At 42.3% G+C, this 17,706-nt stretch overlaps 1 protein-coding gene across 1 annotated transcript; it reads right to left on the bottom strand.

Annotated features, from left to right (window-relative positions):
• Positions 1–1,646: 1,646 nt before the first annotated feature.
• Positions 1,647–5,426, bottom strand: LOC108671237. Its single transcript, XM_047885815.1, has 4 exons — positions 5,342–5,426; positions 3,379–3,487; positions 2,961–3,109; positions 1,647–2,642 (listed from the first exon to the last, which is right to left on the bottom strand). Exons 2-4 carry the CDS (start codon positions 3,485–3,487, stop codon positions 2,502–2,504), a joined length of 399 nt encoding a protein of 132 aa, XP_047741771.1. The 5' UTR covers positions 5,342–5,426; the 3' UTR covers positions 1,647–2,501.
• Positions 5,427–17,706: the final 12,280 nt, after the last annotated feature.

The following is a 17,706-nucleotide window of genomic DNA, read 5'->3' as shown; positions in this document are numbered from 1 at the left end:
TTGGTGATCTTATGTACTCGGCCACTCGTCGATTACGCAATCTTCAAATATTCGTAAAATCTTTGCATGTTCAACAGGTTTTGAGTTTCAGCCAAAATCCAAATATTCTCACAGACTCCCATTTTCCTCATTCCCTTTATTTGGGAAATATATATTATTAATAATTATAATATCCACCTCCACATTGTGTGCAGCATAATTGGCTTATAATAATCCTGTTCTTTTCTGGTAACATACCTCTAGAGGAAATTTCATAAGAATTACAGAGATAGAAATTTCTGCATGGTATTTTATGAGAATTTTCCTCGATGATATTTCAGCAGGACATAGAAGATGGAAATCCTCATGTGAAAATTGATGTGACGGATGTTCAGGCCAAATTTTCTATGAATTTATTCTACTACTAGATTTATTTCATACTTCGTAGAATTAAAGAAGACGCTCGCGATTAAATGGGCTGCCTCTTAAGGATGAGAGTTGAAGGTACAGTTCAGAATTACATTTATTTTTAGTTTGATGAATTCATTGCCAATACAAATCTTACAATAGACAAAGAAGTTATAAAGCCTCAAGACTCCTGTTCATTGCCCTGGCCAGGCTGCTCCTTCACCCTAGCATCTTCACCAATATAAATCAGTGTAACTGCAAAAGTGAATTGATTTCAGCCTTAGTTTCTATTAACCATATATAATATTTCAAGGAACTGCCAATTTATTCGCATAATATGCAAATATACCAGCATATTTGCAAATATACTTGCACATAATTACTTACTAGACATATTCCAAACTTCTTAACAATTAGTATATGTGAGATTAAAATTTTCTTCGCACTCGTATGTGTCGATGTAGCGGTGCACCTACACACTTTCCAAATGTCGATCGCGTATAAAATATTTTATCCGCCCGTAACACTTATGACAACTTCTTCGTCGCGCGGCCACGGCGCCTGCTTTCTACCGGGACATCGGCGTTCAGGGCAGTGGGATTTCTTAATTCCAAAGTCTTGGTCACGGCTAAAGCAATATCGTGGCTTTGCCGTTTATGACCGCCATATTCACTAATTCCACTTTGTCGCGGCCAAAACGATGGCGTGTCATTGTCGTTTAGGACGATCATGTTCGAGCAAATTTCAGCGTCTTCGTGGCATTTGCGTCCGTTGACGTTCTAGGTCCTGGCGAAGACTTGCTTTTCAGGCGTGCTAAGAGGTTAATATATCTAACGAAAAGTGATGTCCTTTAGTCGGTTTCGAGTCCAATGACAAATTATGGCGCATGTTGAAAAAAGCAGCATCACAAAATCTGGACAGCATCACAAAATCTGGATCGGACATAATTGATCGCCATGAAAGGAGAAGGGAAATGTTGCACGTGCGCACTGAGCACAATGGTACTTGAACGGATGAGAAATTTTGAATGAATGAGATTGAAGAAATATGCGTAGATACATACTGTAAATGAATAATAATAATGAAAACAGAGCATCATTACTTGTAAGGTGATTTCTCTATTGATTGAAAATTGACCGTAATTGTATACCAACAATCTTTTGTTGTTATGTCTTGCCTGAACAAAAAAGGGCTCATGAACTGTCATTTTAGATAGCGCTGCTAGAGAATCAAAGTAAAGTGTTAGGATAAACGTATCATCTATCTGTAACATTTACTACGAGTTATCGGTTTCTACCGTAACTTTTATGTTCCTTGCCCTAGTTCCCTGTAAGAGGAAGCACCCGCTTCTCCCATCGCTCTCTAGCTTCTTGTCTTCGGCATGAGCTGATTCTAGTCGCTCATACGGTGTTAAAGTAAACATTCAGCAGAAGACAAAGCTTTCTTTCAACCCCATAACCGTGATACTACCATGCTATGAAACAGCGAACTTGTAACATAACGAAAAGCAAAATTCATTTACGCATTCAAGTTCATCCCAAACTCATCACAATATTATAACTGAGCTGATTTACGAGCTGATTATTGATAACAGTAAGAAATTTACAGCATAGATTTCATTTATCCAGCTTTTACGTGGCGCGATGATGTCTAGGAAGCAAAAATTAAACTGAAGCTAATAGAACAATGACGACCATCGTGCAGCACCGGCTTTTGGCGACTTGGTGAACAGGAATCTTAAATTGCGGGTACAATCGAAAAGGATGACATTTATACCGAGGACATCATAGACGCTCTCTCTCAGACCAGGGTGCCTCCACTTGGAAGCGACCCAATACTGGGATCACCCAACCCGAACACTCTGACTGCGGTACCCTCATTAGGAGGTAACCCTATTCCCTGATGCCCTTAGTCGGACACACCCAACACTCAGGTGAAGTGACAGGGAGGAACCCTAGCCTAGAAAGCCTGCACGTCGAGACCATCCTAGCCTAGGAAGCCTGCATGTCGAGACCAACCTAGCCTGGGAAGCCTGCACGTCGAGACCACCCTAGCCTAGGAAGCCTGCACATCGAGACCATTCTAGCCTGGGAGGCCTGCACATCGAGGCCACTCTAGAATGAGGTATCCGCAGATGTCACGAGGTAGCGATGGTAGTCGGGCTGCATGTAGCCGTGGTAGTCGACGCATCGCGCGGCGCTGTCCTGCGGCGCACAGACGAGGTGAGCCTCACAAGGACAGTCCCCGAAGTGGACCTGCGGACGCGAGAGTAGCACTACAACCTGCAGTAACTTTTTCAACATAAAACAGTGAACACTTTTCACCCAAGAGAGCACTATGCTGAATACTCCACATTGGAAATATAAGACTATGTTTTATCTCCCAGATAGCACTATAAACTCCATACCCAGTTAAGTCACTGAACTTCATTCCATAGATCAGGGCATCATTATTTCATCCATGCCCTGTATTTCATCCAACAATCTGTACTCCATGTCATATGCGACATTCTATAATCCATGAACCCGAGGTCACTCCAGGGCTCGGTAATCGATCTAGTGTCACTCGCTGACCATCTGGTCGGCATCGAGCATGAAGGGCGAGGCGTCGCACGCGGCGTCGCGCCCTTTCAGCGGCATGCAGTAGGCGCGCGACGACAGCATCGGCCGCGCGCAGCACTCGCCAGCACCGCACTCGCGCTGCCCGTAGCACGTGGTGCGCGCTGGGGGAAGGAGAGGGTCGTGAAGTTGAGAGTGAAAGTCTGGAAGGGGCGTTTGTTACTGAAGGAGTTGAACGTTAGACGGGAAAGTTTCGTGATTATTTAATATGTTGTGGTGTACCGTCAGCCAAACACCAGGTGACCAAACTGGCACGAGCTCAGTACAATTCTTCGTTATGTTGCCGCCAGTAACGTATCTCACAGTAAAGTCATCTCACCATACTGCCACCAGCTGGGCACCTCACCATACTGCCACCAGCTGGGCACCTCACCATACTGCCACCAGCTGGGCACCATCCTGTTCGCAATCTTGGCAGGAACAGCTGGTGCAGGTTGCGCTGCAAGCAGCAGGAGCACAGCGACCGACCACAGCCACACCATCTGCACGGCAGATTTAGTTACTCCACATTTGTTAATGAATTAGGTACCCTTATTGTTAAGATTCCATGCGATAAATGTTATAAAGTACCATCAAGTTTATGGAGGAGCTCAAGCTCATTCGGAAGACAATGTAGTCATTAAAATTACTCCGCATGACTCGAAGAGAACTTATTCATTTTGAGAAGTCGTCGAGTTTTGGTTAGTTACTGATACAAAATTAATCTTTCTTTTCCTTGTTTAAAATTTTCATAGCCACAATCGGAATGTAAGCGCCTAGCTTTAGAGTTGTAGTGACTCGAACTCATAACTCGCACCATCATTTCTTGTGAACGTCATAATTATTTTTGTTAAATCCTCAAGCTCCTTGAACTCCATTTTTGTAGCTTCATGTAACCTTGTTAGCTAAAATTCAGCTATTGCTCACTGTTATTAAATTTTAGAATAATATATAAAAGATATTGTAAATTTTCAAGCATGAACAATATTCGTCTAATTTCCGAATAATAAAAATTCAGTTAATGACGAAAATACTTTTACGTTGTAAAAGGACCATTCAAAAATTGTGAATTCGGTTTGTGCGCCAGCACAAAGTGCGCCAGCGGGCAACATTAGCCAGTAGTGCATTAGCTTCATTTTTCCGGTCAGCATCGACCTGTGAACTCTTAGGGGTATGCTGCCAAATTCTTCTCTAGAATTCAATTTAACTTTTATAATGTAATTAAATATTTCAAAGTGCAACTGTCAAACTGCATTACTGCTTGCTGTAAATAGTTTTTTTTATATTTTTATCCTATTTTGTCATGTCATAGCCATGATACGTCATGTCTTTATGTTAACGACCATCACTCATGCACGAAGGTGTTGGTCGGCGGCATCATTCTTCAATCCATCAATTTTTTTCAAGGAGACCGTCGTGCTACAAGCGGCAAAGACGACAATAATATAATACAAACTGTACTGTAGATACAGAATATAATTTTACCCATAATCTAGCATATCTAGTCAAGAAAAGTACAAGAATCGGCACAGGCCTATCCAGGCCTATCTCTTTAATGCCGAAGATACTATACTATACTACTACTATATCTAGTATTGCAGTTTGGCATTTACGGAGATCAGGCTAGGAGGTGTTTCTGGCACCACAAGCTTTGAAACCAATCACAAAAAAATAAATTTGTACTATGTCCGGCCTGTCGCCAATTCCAGACTTCTCACATGTTTACAGCCATCTGCATGTTTCGGACAATTCTCTAGTACTACTCTCTACTTCTACTACTACTACTCTACTCTCTCAACTCTCAGTAGACTCACAACTCTCTACTCCAGTAGAGAGTTGAGAGTCTACTTAACTAATCAGTCATCAAAAGTCAGGTATCTGCACAATCTATTTTATAAGCATGCCCGGGCACAGTAATAAGATATCAGCAAATTGTAGATCGTCGCGCTGAAATACAGTAATATTGTTTGTACATCGATTACTTTAAAATACAGGATATCGAGGACGTTGCTGACCAATACGTGCTTGTAGTCTCCTTTTCACTGTTCATTTCGATTACCTGCGATACAAGTTTATTATATGTTTTATAATTCGTGTGTGTATAAGAGTAGATTTCGCATTGAGAACCAGTGGTAATCCGTAACCCCGTTTGCGTTTAAGCTTCGGTATTCGAACATGTCGAATGTTCGTCGTTCAAGTAATATTCTCCCGTAATATGCTATTAAACTGCTAGAAAATACTTTCCTACCTACATCTGACAATGACATGAAAAAATATGTCAGCTATTATGGTTGGTGCATTGGCTTGAGATGCGGCAAAGAAACAATTTTCGTAGTAAATTTTGAAGCAAAACTTACTTAGATAATACGAGACGATTTAATGGAGAGAAGAATACGACTTGTATCGTGCGGAGCAGCGAAAGTTCGTACTGTCTCTGTAAAGGGCTTCGGAAGACAAGGTAAGCTGACCTATAACCGCCCGCCTTATATAGGCGGCGGTATCGCCTGCTCCTGCAGGGCAGAGGGAGCAGCTTAACTGGGCACAGCTCAACTGAAAATTCCGTGAATATCGCACAGTGATAACCACACAGCATTTAGTCCACAGCACACATACAGTGCACAGCATACAATGCATTACGTAGCATACAATGCACTACACAGCATTCAATACACTACACAGCATACAATACATAGGGCAGGGTGGCCCAGTGGTTAAAGTTCAGAGTACCAAGATTGACGCACTATATAGAGGCGCGGGTTTGATCCCAGCTCTGTGCGACAGTTTCTGGTCAGAATCGGCAAGGAGGCCGGGCGGTTAAGCAAAGCAGAATTTAGCAGTGCGTTGCGAGTTCGAGACCTCAAAATGCTGTGAATGTTCTGCGATGTTAAGAATCGGCGACAGGCCTACGGCCTTCCTGCCTGGCTGCTGGACTCTATCCTGCCTGGCTGCTGGGCTATATCCTGCCTGGCTGCTGGACTCTATCCTGTACGGCTGCTGGACTCTACCCAGCCTGGCTGCTGGACTCAGCCCTGCCTGGCTGCTAGACTCTACCCTGCCTGGCTGCTGGACTCTACCCTGCCTGGCTGCTGGACTCTCCCCTGCCTGGCTGCTGGACTCTACCCAGCCTGACAGCTGGACTCTACCCAGCCTGGCTGCTGGATATTACCCAGCCTGACTGCTGGACTCTACCCTGCCTGACAGCTGGACTCTACCCAGCCTGGCTGCTGGATACTACCCAGCCTGGCTGCTGGACTCTACCCTGCCTGGCTGCTGGACTCTACCCTGCCTGGCTGCTGGACTCAGCCCTGCCTGGCTGCTGGACTCTATCCTGCCTGGCTGCTGGACTCTATCCTGCCTGGCTGCTAGACTCTATCCTGCATTGCTGCTGGACTCTACCCTGCCTGGCTGCTGGATTCTACCCTGCCTGGCTGCTGGACTCTATCCTGCCTGGCTGCTGGACTCTCCCCTGCCTGGCTGCTGGACTCTACCCTGCCTGGCTGCTGGACTCTACCCTGCCTGGCTGCTGGACTCTATTGCCTGGCTGCTGGACTCAGCCCTGCCTGGCTGCTGGACTCTATCCTGCCTGGCTGCTGGACTCTATCCTGCCTGGCTGCTGGACTCTATCCTGCATTGCTGCTGGACTCTACCCTGCCTGGCTGCTGGACTCAGCCCTGCCTGGCTGCTGGACTCTACCCTTCTTGCTGCTGGACTCTCCCCTTCTTGCTGCTTGACTCTACCCAGCCTGGCTGCTGGACTCTACCTTGCCTGGCTGCTGGACTCTACCTTGCCTGGCTGCTGAACTCTACCATGCCTGGCTGCTGTACTCTACCCTGCCTGGCCGCTGGACTCTACCCTGCCTGGCTGCTGGACTCTACCCAGCCTGGCTGCCGTACTCTACCCAGCCACGCCACTCGCGGCTCCAGAGGCGATGTTTGACCGCCGGTTTAGCAGGTTTGCGCTGCGGCTCAAGCCTACGCAACTCAGGCGATGGACTGGGCTTAGCCGCCCGTTCGATGTTAGCCGAGGTTCGGGGATGTCAGCCAATTTCATGGCTGGCGTGTTATAGTCATTGCCAAGGCAGTGGTGTAGTGGCATAGTCTCTGGGATGGAAGTGGTGTAGTGGCATAGTCCCTGAGATGGAAGTGGTGTAGTGGCATAGTCCCTGAGATGGAAGTGGTGTAGTGGCATTGTCCCTGGGATGGAAGTGGTGTAGTGGCATAGTCCCTGGGATGGAAGTGGGGTAGTGGCATAGTCCCTGGGATGGAAGCGGTGGCATAGCTTTACAACGGCAGTGGTGTAGTGGCATTGCTCTACAACGGCAGTATTGTAGTACAAGGTTTTATAACGGCAGTGGTCTAGTGGGATATTTGTTCACCGGCAGTGTTGTATTGGCATAGTTTTACAACGGCAATGGTGTAGTGGCATAGTTTTACAACGGCAATGGTGTAGTGGCATAGATATGGCAGCAGGTAGTGTGAGGAGAGAAATATGGTAAAAATTGAGCAACAAATCCGATTACAAAGCTTTCTAAGAATATTTGATTGATTATAGATAAACACTATTGTTGTTACGAAATTGATTTAAGAAAGTACCCCACATTACACTACCATCGTAATCAATCATAGCGTTGTCTCAGCGCTCTTCTTCTTCTTCTTCTATCTGCTTTCTGAGGACTTGGTTCTTCACCACTCGCCTCACGTCTGGACAGGTGTCTCAGCGCTCCGTTAATGATTGATTTGCTCTCGAATGCTGCAAATCATTACAGAACGACCTGAGCTTCCCATACGCATGACCACGGTTGAATTATATAAAGTTGACCGACGAGAATTTTCTCTTTTCAGTACATCTTTCTGGTGACGTCACTAAGGTCGAAAAAAGTGGGAGAACAGCCTTTGCCACCAATTTTGTGTACCAATCAGCCCTGAAAAGAACGCCTATAATATTTGTTAAGGAAATCAGTCAGCCGAGTTTTAATCCTGCCGTCAGTAACCATCCCATGGCATCGTCTTGTTTTAGATGTCTAGAGCTTTACGCCACCATATTCTGAAGTAAATAGCCCAGAGTGTAATAATGATCGTCCGCCCTGAACGTTACATCGAATCATCACTGGCCTGTCGGAGACCACCACTGCCACGTTTCAAATGGGGAGCATGCCGGAGGCCAACTTTGCCAAACTTGCTTCAGGCTTAATTAACCTACACCAGTTGCAACACCAAAACAAACCTGAGCGGACCTAACCTAACCGCATTGGCTGTATAAAGTTAGAAAGGCGGTCCAAGTGTGCTAGTAGAGTCAGTCATTGGCTAAAAAGGTTGTGAGCCAGGACAGCGTGAATAGGTTAGGCTAGACGAGGTTAGGCCGGAGTAGGTCCAGCCGGATGAGGAAATGCCTGCTTAATTATGAGCGGGCATACTTAAGGCACTATTATCTTTCAGCAGTGTGTCGCTGGTCTGGATTGCGGATTTCAAGCGTAATCTGCGGCTTCTAGCTCTGAGGATGAGAGAAATTATTGCATGGTGAGGCTGGGCGTTGGTTCCACTGTTTGTTTAAGAGTAAAATTTGTGGTCTACGGCCGCGCCCCCCCCCCCTTCAAATGGACCACTATGATCCGTAAACAAACCTTTGTTGCGTTAGTGCCCAATACTCGCACCTGACGATGATTCTGTTGTTACGGGATCAAACACTTCATCAATGCCTCTGCAGCATCACAGCCTTCCGAAATTTCTTGCCTCACAAGTGATATCTTAAGAAACATAAGCATGCCAACCGAAAACTCGGCTACGGATTGCTCTGTGTCGATTCCAGAAAATGAGGAACAAGTTCCCCCAAGTTTCGTCGAACCTTGTGGATACCGATAGCTCGACAGATCACGTAAACAAAGGTGCTCCCACCTCAATGAAATCGGAATTAATCCCTCATGTTAGAGTTTTTGAGAGCGTCTTTAGACAGACAGCACATCGGTCTTGACTTGAAGCCGGGACCTGCTGTAATCGCCCTATTAATGAGCTACGTTGATAGAACCTGCTATGTACCTCAACACATCGTAAATTTTACTCTCGCGCGCGGGTCAATTTCCGAGTATGCAGGCTCAACGAGAAATTACAACAGTTGAGAAGTTCTCGGTCGAATTTTCGAAAATTAAGCAAATTAACTCAAGTACGCTAGGATATAGAATTTGGATTGAGACTCGCTATGGGCGACTTCGCTAGGAACGAATGTCCTACTTTGGACTACGTACAAGGATTGTTGTACCTAACGTATTATTTCGTTATGCGTAGATCACAAATCTAGAATCATTTCCAGCATTAATTTGCTGTATCATTTTCCGGCAAAAAGTGTAATGGTACTTAGAATTTTTATTAATGCGTAACCGTAAGACTTTCTTTGAGCACCCTTATTCTAAGCGTCTGCAATTAGGTTTTTTAAATTGTGTGGCGTGTAAGCAAGCATCTTTGAAGAATCGTGCGGCTCATTTATCAATGTTATAAATAGTGTTTCCTCTAATGGAAGAAATTCTCTAAAACTGTGAACTTTCTGCAAAAGCTTCTTCACGGTTAGTGGATACCCTAAGGGCATGATGGAAATTCTTCAAACATAACTCTCCAGAATACAAACACGGGAAATGCCTAACACCATATCACACTCGGTGGAGGTCTAGAGCTATTTCAAACTATCGTCAGTTTGGAGAAGATCCGGTTGAAGGGCCTGGTTTTTGATCTCCTGTGGACAAGTCACGAAAAGTACAAGAATCGGCGGCAGGCCACATCAGGCCTACTCTTCAGCGCCGACATCACTAGGTTATGTTATAAATTAAGAGAGTCTCCACAAGTAGCATTCTACTTGAACTTTACTTAGCAACTGGCATTTCCATGTGAAAAATTTGTGTGAATCAATTTTGGCAACAAGATATTTTACATGTGGCCTCATTACCACTTCCATAAACTAAAGTGATATAGAAGTCAATTGATGCCTAACAATGCGATGATTGATTAATGATGCACATTCTGATATTTTCTAACGAAAACTTACATCGTTACACAAGTATTCGAAACAAATAAATAAGTTTGTTTGAGGTTTTTTGGCCGTGTTTTCTTCTGTTTATTTGGGTCTCAGGGTGAAACGCATAAAGCTGTTGGAGAAAGTGCAAGTCCCGCTAAGTTCGTTCAACGAAGTTCCAATCACGCTTATACTGACGGATATGACGTCAGAGTCACGTCACTCTAGATTCTAGAATATTAGTCAGAAATTTTTATAAATTTTATCACTGAACATAGGGAAGCCTTTCAAGCGTCACTAAACCTATGACAGTATTTCAATTCCCTAATCAATTAAATCATTTTACATTTTTGCGATAAATTAAATCCATTACAAGTTAATTAGTGACTATCACTGTTGCAATAACTATAAGTGAACTAAAATAAGGCACCTCGCCTTTATTGTAATGACAGGCCGTGAAGCGGTTCATGATCTACACAAAACACCTTAAATGACTCAGAAATGCACGTATTCCCAGCCGGACTTACGGTGTATAAGCGCTGGTGCATGTGACTAATCCTGAAAATCAGCCCTGGCTGAGGATGGGTCACATGCAGCAGATGGATGTAGACAGTCCTCGATGTGGCTGGTGCAGTAGACTTTAAGTCTCCGTTAGTGTTCCAAAGACGAGAGGGTTACGAAAAACTAGTAGAGTAGGTTCTATGGACCAGACGGCTTCCACCCCAGATTACTCAAAGAGTTAGCAACTGTCCTAGCCGGCCCTCTGACGTCACTTTTTCGAAAAACTTTGAACGAAGGAATGTTGCCGGCTGATTGGAAAGAAGCTCAAGTGACACCATTGTTCAAAAAAGGCAACAAAGCTGCCCGGGCAACTATCGCCCTGTCAGTTTGACAAGTTCCGGATCCCTTGTGAATCAAGTCACGAAAAGTTCAAGAATCGGCAACAGGCCATGGGCCTATTTCTTCAACGCCGACACTTCTATTTTATTCTATGACGTTTCTGTTTGTCTGGTGATGCAAGATATTGTTCCACCGTAACACCGTGAGTCATCAAAAAAAGCTCCCATGTGTAGTTCAAGTTTGGTCTTCACTTTCCTTTTACTTGGAAAATGGATTGAAAGTGTGGATGGAGAACATATACATCGCTAAATCAGGGGGAGCGCAGCAGTGCAACACCAATTTTGTGCACCAATAAGCCCTGAATCGGACGCTTTGGATCTCTCCTTGATTTATCTTGATTTATCTTTAAGCACCAGTCTTCTTGGACATAGGTGCTTTGTTCAGAGCAGGGTGTAATTTTTACTACAGCTGGTCAATGTTTACAATTCCATTAACCAATCACAGCTGGAAAGCTGAAAGGGGCTAAAATCACAATCTTATCAATCAATCACAGCTGGATTTCTTGAAAGGGATAGGATATGTACATAATTGACTGAAAGTGTAAAGTTTCTGGCCTTTCAAAGCTTTCAGGTCCTGCTTTCCAATATGCTATGTGTACTGGTTACCTAATTTAATATCCCTCTAGAATTCCACACTTATTATTAAGTAGACCAGTAAAGTATCATGGATACTGTACCAGCATTATCATACTTAAGAAATTGGTTTAAATCTTGAGTTATTTAGGAAATTAAAAATGAACTGATTCCAAAAAAGCTCTGGTTTGCCACTATGGCAGCCTAACCTAGGTACACTTTCAGTCCATCATCATCACTGACAAGTCACTGTAAGCTGCCACAGCTGTTTCATTGAAAAAAATAGTGCTAACATCATCACAGGAACAAGGATGCAATCAATGCTTGAACGCATCTAACATCACAGTCACATGAATCCAATCATTGCTAGAACGTGTTGTTACCGGAGGTTAAATTAGGCTACTGTGTAGCCCAACCTTCATGTCTTTATCTGTAATCATGTTTCTTCAGTTCTCAATCCAACTCAATTTAAATTAAATTCAATATTTTTATCTTTTTCAGTGTAGATGACCAAAGTATAATTTGCAAACTTGAATTATCACTCTTAAGTATTTGGATTCCTACTCAGTATCTCAGCCTGGGCACTCAGTTGCACTGGTGAGTGGCATAGAATTTTATATCATTTATTCATTGATAATTTAGGTCAAGTTTTGTCCTTGCTATTTTGCTAATTTTGTTGATATTAACTCTGGTGATCCCTTGCATTTTACTTTGGTTGTGTTCATTTCTGACTGATATGATTTAGTTTGAAGAAGTTAATTTATTAGGTAGATTGGATTATGATTATAATAAATTCCAGCAAGTTATGTTCACAATTCATCTTGCAGTGTTTCTTTATTTATCTGTTCTCTTGTGATTCCTTTCAATTCAATCCTTGTTGAGTACTTATTAGTTTTAAAGATAAATTCACAATATGGAGATGAGCTGCTACTAGTTTTATGGAGTTTACTGGTTCTTGCTTTGTTTACATTCTACATCCCATCAGGTTATCAGTCATTCATTATTTGTATTTTATTGTGTTCTTTCTGTTGCCTACTCATCTCCACCTGTCCATGCTTCTTACATCCAATTAACTAGCACATTTACATTACACTTTCCAAATTAATTTAATCAGTCTTTTGCAATCTTATCAAGTTATATGTTTATTACTGTCCCATATTTTAATTCATTATTTATTAGAACAAGTCTTTCATTTCCCTTCATTCAGAGTAGGGTTGTTGCCATTTAGTTAAAATAAGCAGATAAAAGGTTTATCTCACCTGAGGTACGAGACATTTTAGACCCGGCAACAGCGTGCAACCTCACAGTCACAAGAATCCAATTAGCATCAGAACATGTGCAACGTCACAGCCACTGTAATCCAATCAGCATTAGAAAGCTAGAATGGACTGCCCTAAATGCACACACTGTTAATGCACTGAAGCTAATTTAATGCCTTATGCTCAGGGTTGGCAATGATTAAATCATGTGATTAAATCACATGATTTTTTTTATAAAAAATCATGATTTTATTTATTTTTTCAATTTTTTTTCATATATTTAAATATATTGGGTGGCAGTCTTTAATTTATATTGAGGTACGGTATTGTTATTTATGGTTTAGTATAAATGTACTATGAATGACAAATTGGTATATAAACTTGTTGTCTTTAGTGTGTATTAGGTTCCAATAAATTGAATGTTTTTGGTACAGAGGCATCAAGTGTGCAATACATTNTTCGATATGTGGCTCATCAGAAAGTTTTGGGATTTTATTTTGATTCTCCTCATCTAACCTTTAAGGAACATGTGAGACAAACTCGCATAGCTTGTCTCAAAAGGCTACAAGTGCTCCAAGCACTGAGTTCTGTGAAGTGGGGAGCATCACAGAAGTTGTTGCGTAGAATATACGTGGCATTCATACGAAGCAAGATGGAGTATGGCTCCACAATTTTGGGGAACATATCTAAGTCTTTGTTGAACCAGCTTGAAACTGTTCAGAACTCAGCACTCAGATACATACTGGGTGCTCGTCGCACCACACCTGTACTATCTTTACAAGTTGAAAGCTTTATTCCTCCATTGCAACTTAGATTCCAATTTTTATTCATAAAGTGGGCTCTCAGGTATATGTACTTGCCTGTGGGTGATCAAGTGGCATCTACATTAGGGTTCCGAGATCAGGAGATCCTCTTGGACATGCCTTTCATTGTGCAAGCTCGTCAAAGTTTCCAAAAGTGGAACCTTCCTCCCCTGCATCGAGTTCCCACGCCATTGATGTCAACATTTCCACCTCATGTTGAACTTTCCTCCAGTATATGTGTGGACTTGCTGAGCTCTGCAGTAAATTCAATGCCTCCTGAACATGCACAAAATTGCTTCCAAGACTTTTGGAAACTGTGCTATCCTCAACATCTGCAAATCTACACTGATGGATCTCGTTCTGCCACTGGATCGGTGTCTGCTGGACTATATGTGCCATCCAACCACTTGGCCACTGGGTGGTTGCTGAATCCGGTGCACACGGTATTGGGGGCCGAATTGTTTGCGATATACAAGGCAATGCAGCTTGCCACCACCGACATATCTATGCAGGGTGAGCCGGTGTTGATCTTGACAGATTCAAGAGCAGCATTGCAGCTTCTATCTTCTGCGTCTGGTGGCTCATATCGCTCAATTGTTGTCAAAATTCATCAGTTAATGCAAACTAAGGGGCTTGATAGAGTTGTGATGTGCTGGGTTCGTGGCCATAGCAACATCCACGGAAATGAAGTGGCTGACAGGGTGGCAAATCTCTGTCTCTTATACACATCTAGATGTGTATAAGAGACAGGCTATGGAGGCTTGTAGTTTTGGTCAAAAACGCAGAAATCGGGAAAAGAGCGGATCAACTGAGAGTCTTGGTGGTGGGAGGGCTAAGCGCCCAGCTCCAGCTGTGCATAGCATAGTGGCAAACCAGAGCTTTTTTAGAATCAGTTCATTTTTAATTTCCTCATTTACTCAAGTCTCAAGATTCAACCCAATTTCTCAAGTATAATAATGCTGGTATCCAGGATACTTTACTGGTCTACTAATAGGACTCAAAAATGAACTTGAGAGAGAGTCTAAAAAACTCTCTGCTTTGACACTATGGTGCACAGACAGCAAAATTTGTTGAATAGTGCTTCCAGTCAGACTCAGGCCATTGAGACCAATCTAGCAAATGTAAAACTACCAGTCAATGCCACTCTGCAAAGTGCAGGGAGTGGGCGAACCATCCTTGTTAAACCTCAAGGTCCTAATGCCATGACTTTTCTAAAAGATTTTAGGATTTTTAATTATTTTTCAAAGAGATTTGACTTTGAGAAGACTAGATTATCTAGAATGATCTGCAGAGTGCAGATATCACTTTGCGCTTTGGGATAACACACAGCACGTCTTCTCACTTTCACGGTCAAATCGAAACTCTCGGATCTCTCCGGACATCTACCAATCAGCCGTGAACCAGTAGGCTTTGTCTTCCACCGCCCCTGCCAGGCCGCGGATCGAATCTGACTTCCGGGCATCGTAAATTACGTAATTTTACGTTCACCGCATCTGCGGTTAGGTTTCAGATAGCATAGTTCTGTTCCAAAATTTATCGTCCTGCGACAAGTGGCTGTTCAGCCGAGGGCTGGTTCGACTCATGGTTGAACTATATAAGGTTTACCCACGAGAAGTTCCGTCTTTCAGTTCAGCTCTCTTGTTACGTCACGTAGATCGAGAAACGTAAACAAACCCGTCATTCCCGTGACTGATTGGTCGACTGGTTTGATCGCATTTCGGTGATTAGTTAATGCCCGTGACGTAATTGAGATCATTGACGTCACAGGCAAACAAGGAGCTGCATCCGCAAAAATGGGCTTCTGATGTGTCAATCCTAGTTCAACCATGGGTTCGACCCACGGCCCAGATACGGATGGCTTGAAGTGTTGAAGGCTATACGTTCCGGAAGGCAGGAATCAAGATGGTCCATTACATCCAGGGCAGTGGTGGTCTTCGGCGGGCGACCAAAATCAGGAAGGTGTTTTGTTTTCCTTTTCGAATGGAAATTTAAATTTACTGAAGCCAAGTTACATTAATAACTCAAAAAGTTTATTTCAAGATTGAATTTCTCCATACACACAAGTTTGTTCTATCAAATATAAAGATATTTGATATTTTCTCACTAATGACAAGAACATTCAACATGGCCTACACAGGCTACACTACATGTGTGTTTCTTTTTAATGATTTGGTAGCTAATACAATAAATAATGAAACAAATGACCTGTGATTTCAAACTACCTATACGTGTGTGAGTGTGTGTCACTTACAAGTTACAATCACGATATCATTCAACACAAATAATATGTATACCTATGCATCACAAAGACAAAGAGCACTGTCAGAGTGTCAGTGTCCACGGTTCCACCCAACTGAAACTGTAAAGCATACAGAAATTTGTCTCTCGGGAATCAGGATTTATGTATCTCTGTCTTGTTCTAAATTCTAAAATAGTAACAACATCAACATATTAGCACAGTTGCACTATATCATCTATATGACCATAATAACAATATTAATTGCCTTAATTGCACTATGATAACAAAATTAACAACGTTGATTAACTATGATTACAATATTCATGCATTATAGCCCAATTACAATATTGATGCACTATTTTTTTCTATCAATTTTAATGCCTAGGTACCAGACCTACTATTCTAAGATTGCAGAGTTGTCAAACAGAGAACATGAGAACTCCTGAGAAGAAGCCACTATGCAGAGGGTGGATGCAGCGTCGGCAATATATGGATTTTTAAGCCCAAAGCGTCACCGGCCATTTTAAAGATGCGTCGCCGGGTAATTTTTAATGAAAAGCCATTTACGCTGAGTAATGACGAACTATTTACAAGCCACGAACTTATTACAAGGTTGCATGCACGTGTTATTGACTACCTAATGGCAGCTGTGATGGGGTAACATTGACCGGCTTGGAAATTAAGTTAAAATTACCATAGGTACCTATATAACATATTTTGTTTTTGATACACCTATTAATGTTTTTTTCTTTATGTTTCAGACTCTACAGAGTCTTATATATGGTAATTTTAACTTAATTTTCAAACCGGTCAATGTTACCCCGTCACGGCTGCCATTAGATGGTCACATTTCGCCCATTTGGGGGCGGCACCCCCCATTTGCAAACTATGACACTTTCCTAAAATTTGTCTTTTGCGTATGTAACTAGAAGAGTTCTACTACAATGCACCAAAACCTGGAGTTATTTGGAGTTATTTTACAAAAAAAAATAATTGATTTTACCACCCGGTCTAAGTTACCCCAAGAGCTGGGGTAACAAAGACCATCACTTTTTTTGAAATTACATCAAAACTATGAGAGGCAGGAGCCAGCAATTTATAGTGAGTAAAGCTAGAGCATAGACCTGTATTTTGCATGTTTCAATTTAAGTTTAACATATCTAGTAAAAAAAATGGCATCATTTTGAAAAAAAAAGTAGTAAAAGTTATCCCATTTTATGGTATCATTTGATGCGTAAAAACCATATCTATAAAATTATGTTGGCATTTTTTGAAATTTTCATCTTTGTGTTTGTCAGGGCATTTTTCAGAAATTTTTTTATTTTAACCCCTGCCACCCACCCTTCTTGCAGGATAAATCCAAAATATAATGAAATTAGAAGAATGCCAACATCACTTGGTAGATTATTTCTTTGCAAATCGAATGGTATATGTCTCATTGTTGTAGCTTGAAAACTCTAGGAGTCTATAGATAGTTTTCCAGTGACAATATGTGTAAATGTTCAGTAGAGTGGGACAAAGTCCCACACGCCTCGAAATAGGCATTCAAGGTTAATTATGCAAGATTAATAAATGCTGTGGCCCAATTTCTGTCAATAATGGTGCAAACAACTGCACAAGAAGCATCCTGCACAACTGCAGCCAGGTTACTAAAGCAGAGTGTGTTCAGACTGGCTATTTAAGTGCACTGCTGGCAGTTATTCCCTATGTTAAATGTTGAAGAACTCCACCACCTCTAACCTTTCTGTGATCTGCCATGAAGGCATAAATCAATGTACAGAGATGGTTTTAGTACCATTGAATAGGTTAGAGAGTCAGCTTTAAGATGGGACTAAAAACCGGAAAAGCCAAAATTGTTGATTTTGGACCCTGAGGCTCCCTTTAATAAAGGTTATAAGCATAGTGGCAGACCAAGGATTATTTTCAAATCTTCCATTGTTAATTTTCTCTCTT

This window comes from Hyalella azteca, unplaced genomic scaffold (genome assembly GCF_000764305.2).
Source record: "Hyalella azteca isolate HAZT.00-mixed unplaced genomic scaffold, Hazt_2.0.2 contig3143, whole genome shotgun sequence".
NCBI classification, from domain to species: domain Eukaryota; kingdom Metazoa; phylum Arthropoda; class Malacostraca; order Amphipoda; family Hyalellidae; genus Hyalella; species Hyalella azteca.
The sequence above is the reverse complement of the archived record's forward strand: the minus strand, read 5'-3'. Positions and strand labels throughout refer to the sequence as shown.

What these genes read in the sequence shown, in the direction of transcription:
- LOC108671237 (XM_047885815.1), bottom strand. Translation starts at nt 3,487, where the DNA reads ATGGTGTGGCTGTGGTCGGTCGCTGTGCTCCTGCTGCTTGCAGCGCAA. An exon ending in GCCCAGCTGGTGGCAGTATG is followed by an intron (nt 3,110 to 3,378) that starts GTGAGGTGCCCA and finishes TCCTTCCCCCAG; the next exon opens with CGCGCACCACGTGCTACGGG. An exon ending in TGCTCGATGCCGACCAGATG is followed by an intron (nt 2,643 to 2,960) that starts GTCAGCGAGTGA and finishes TCGCGTCCGCAG; the next exon opens with GTCCACTTCGGGGACTGTCC.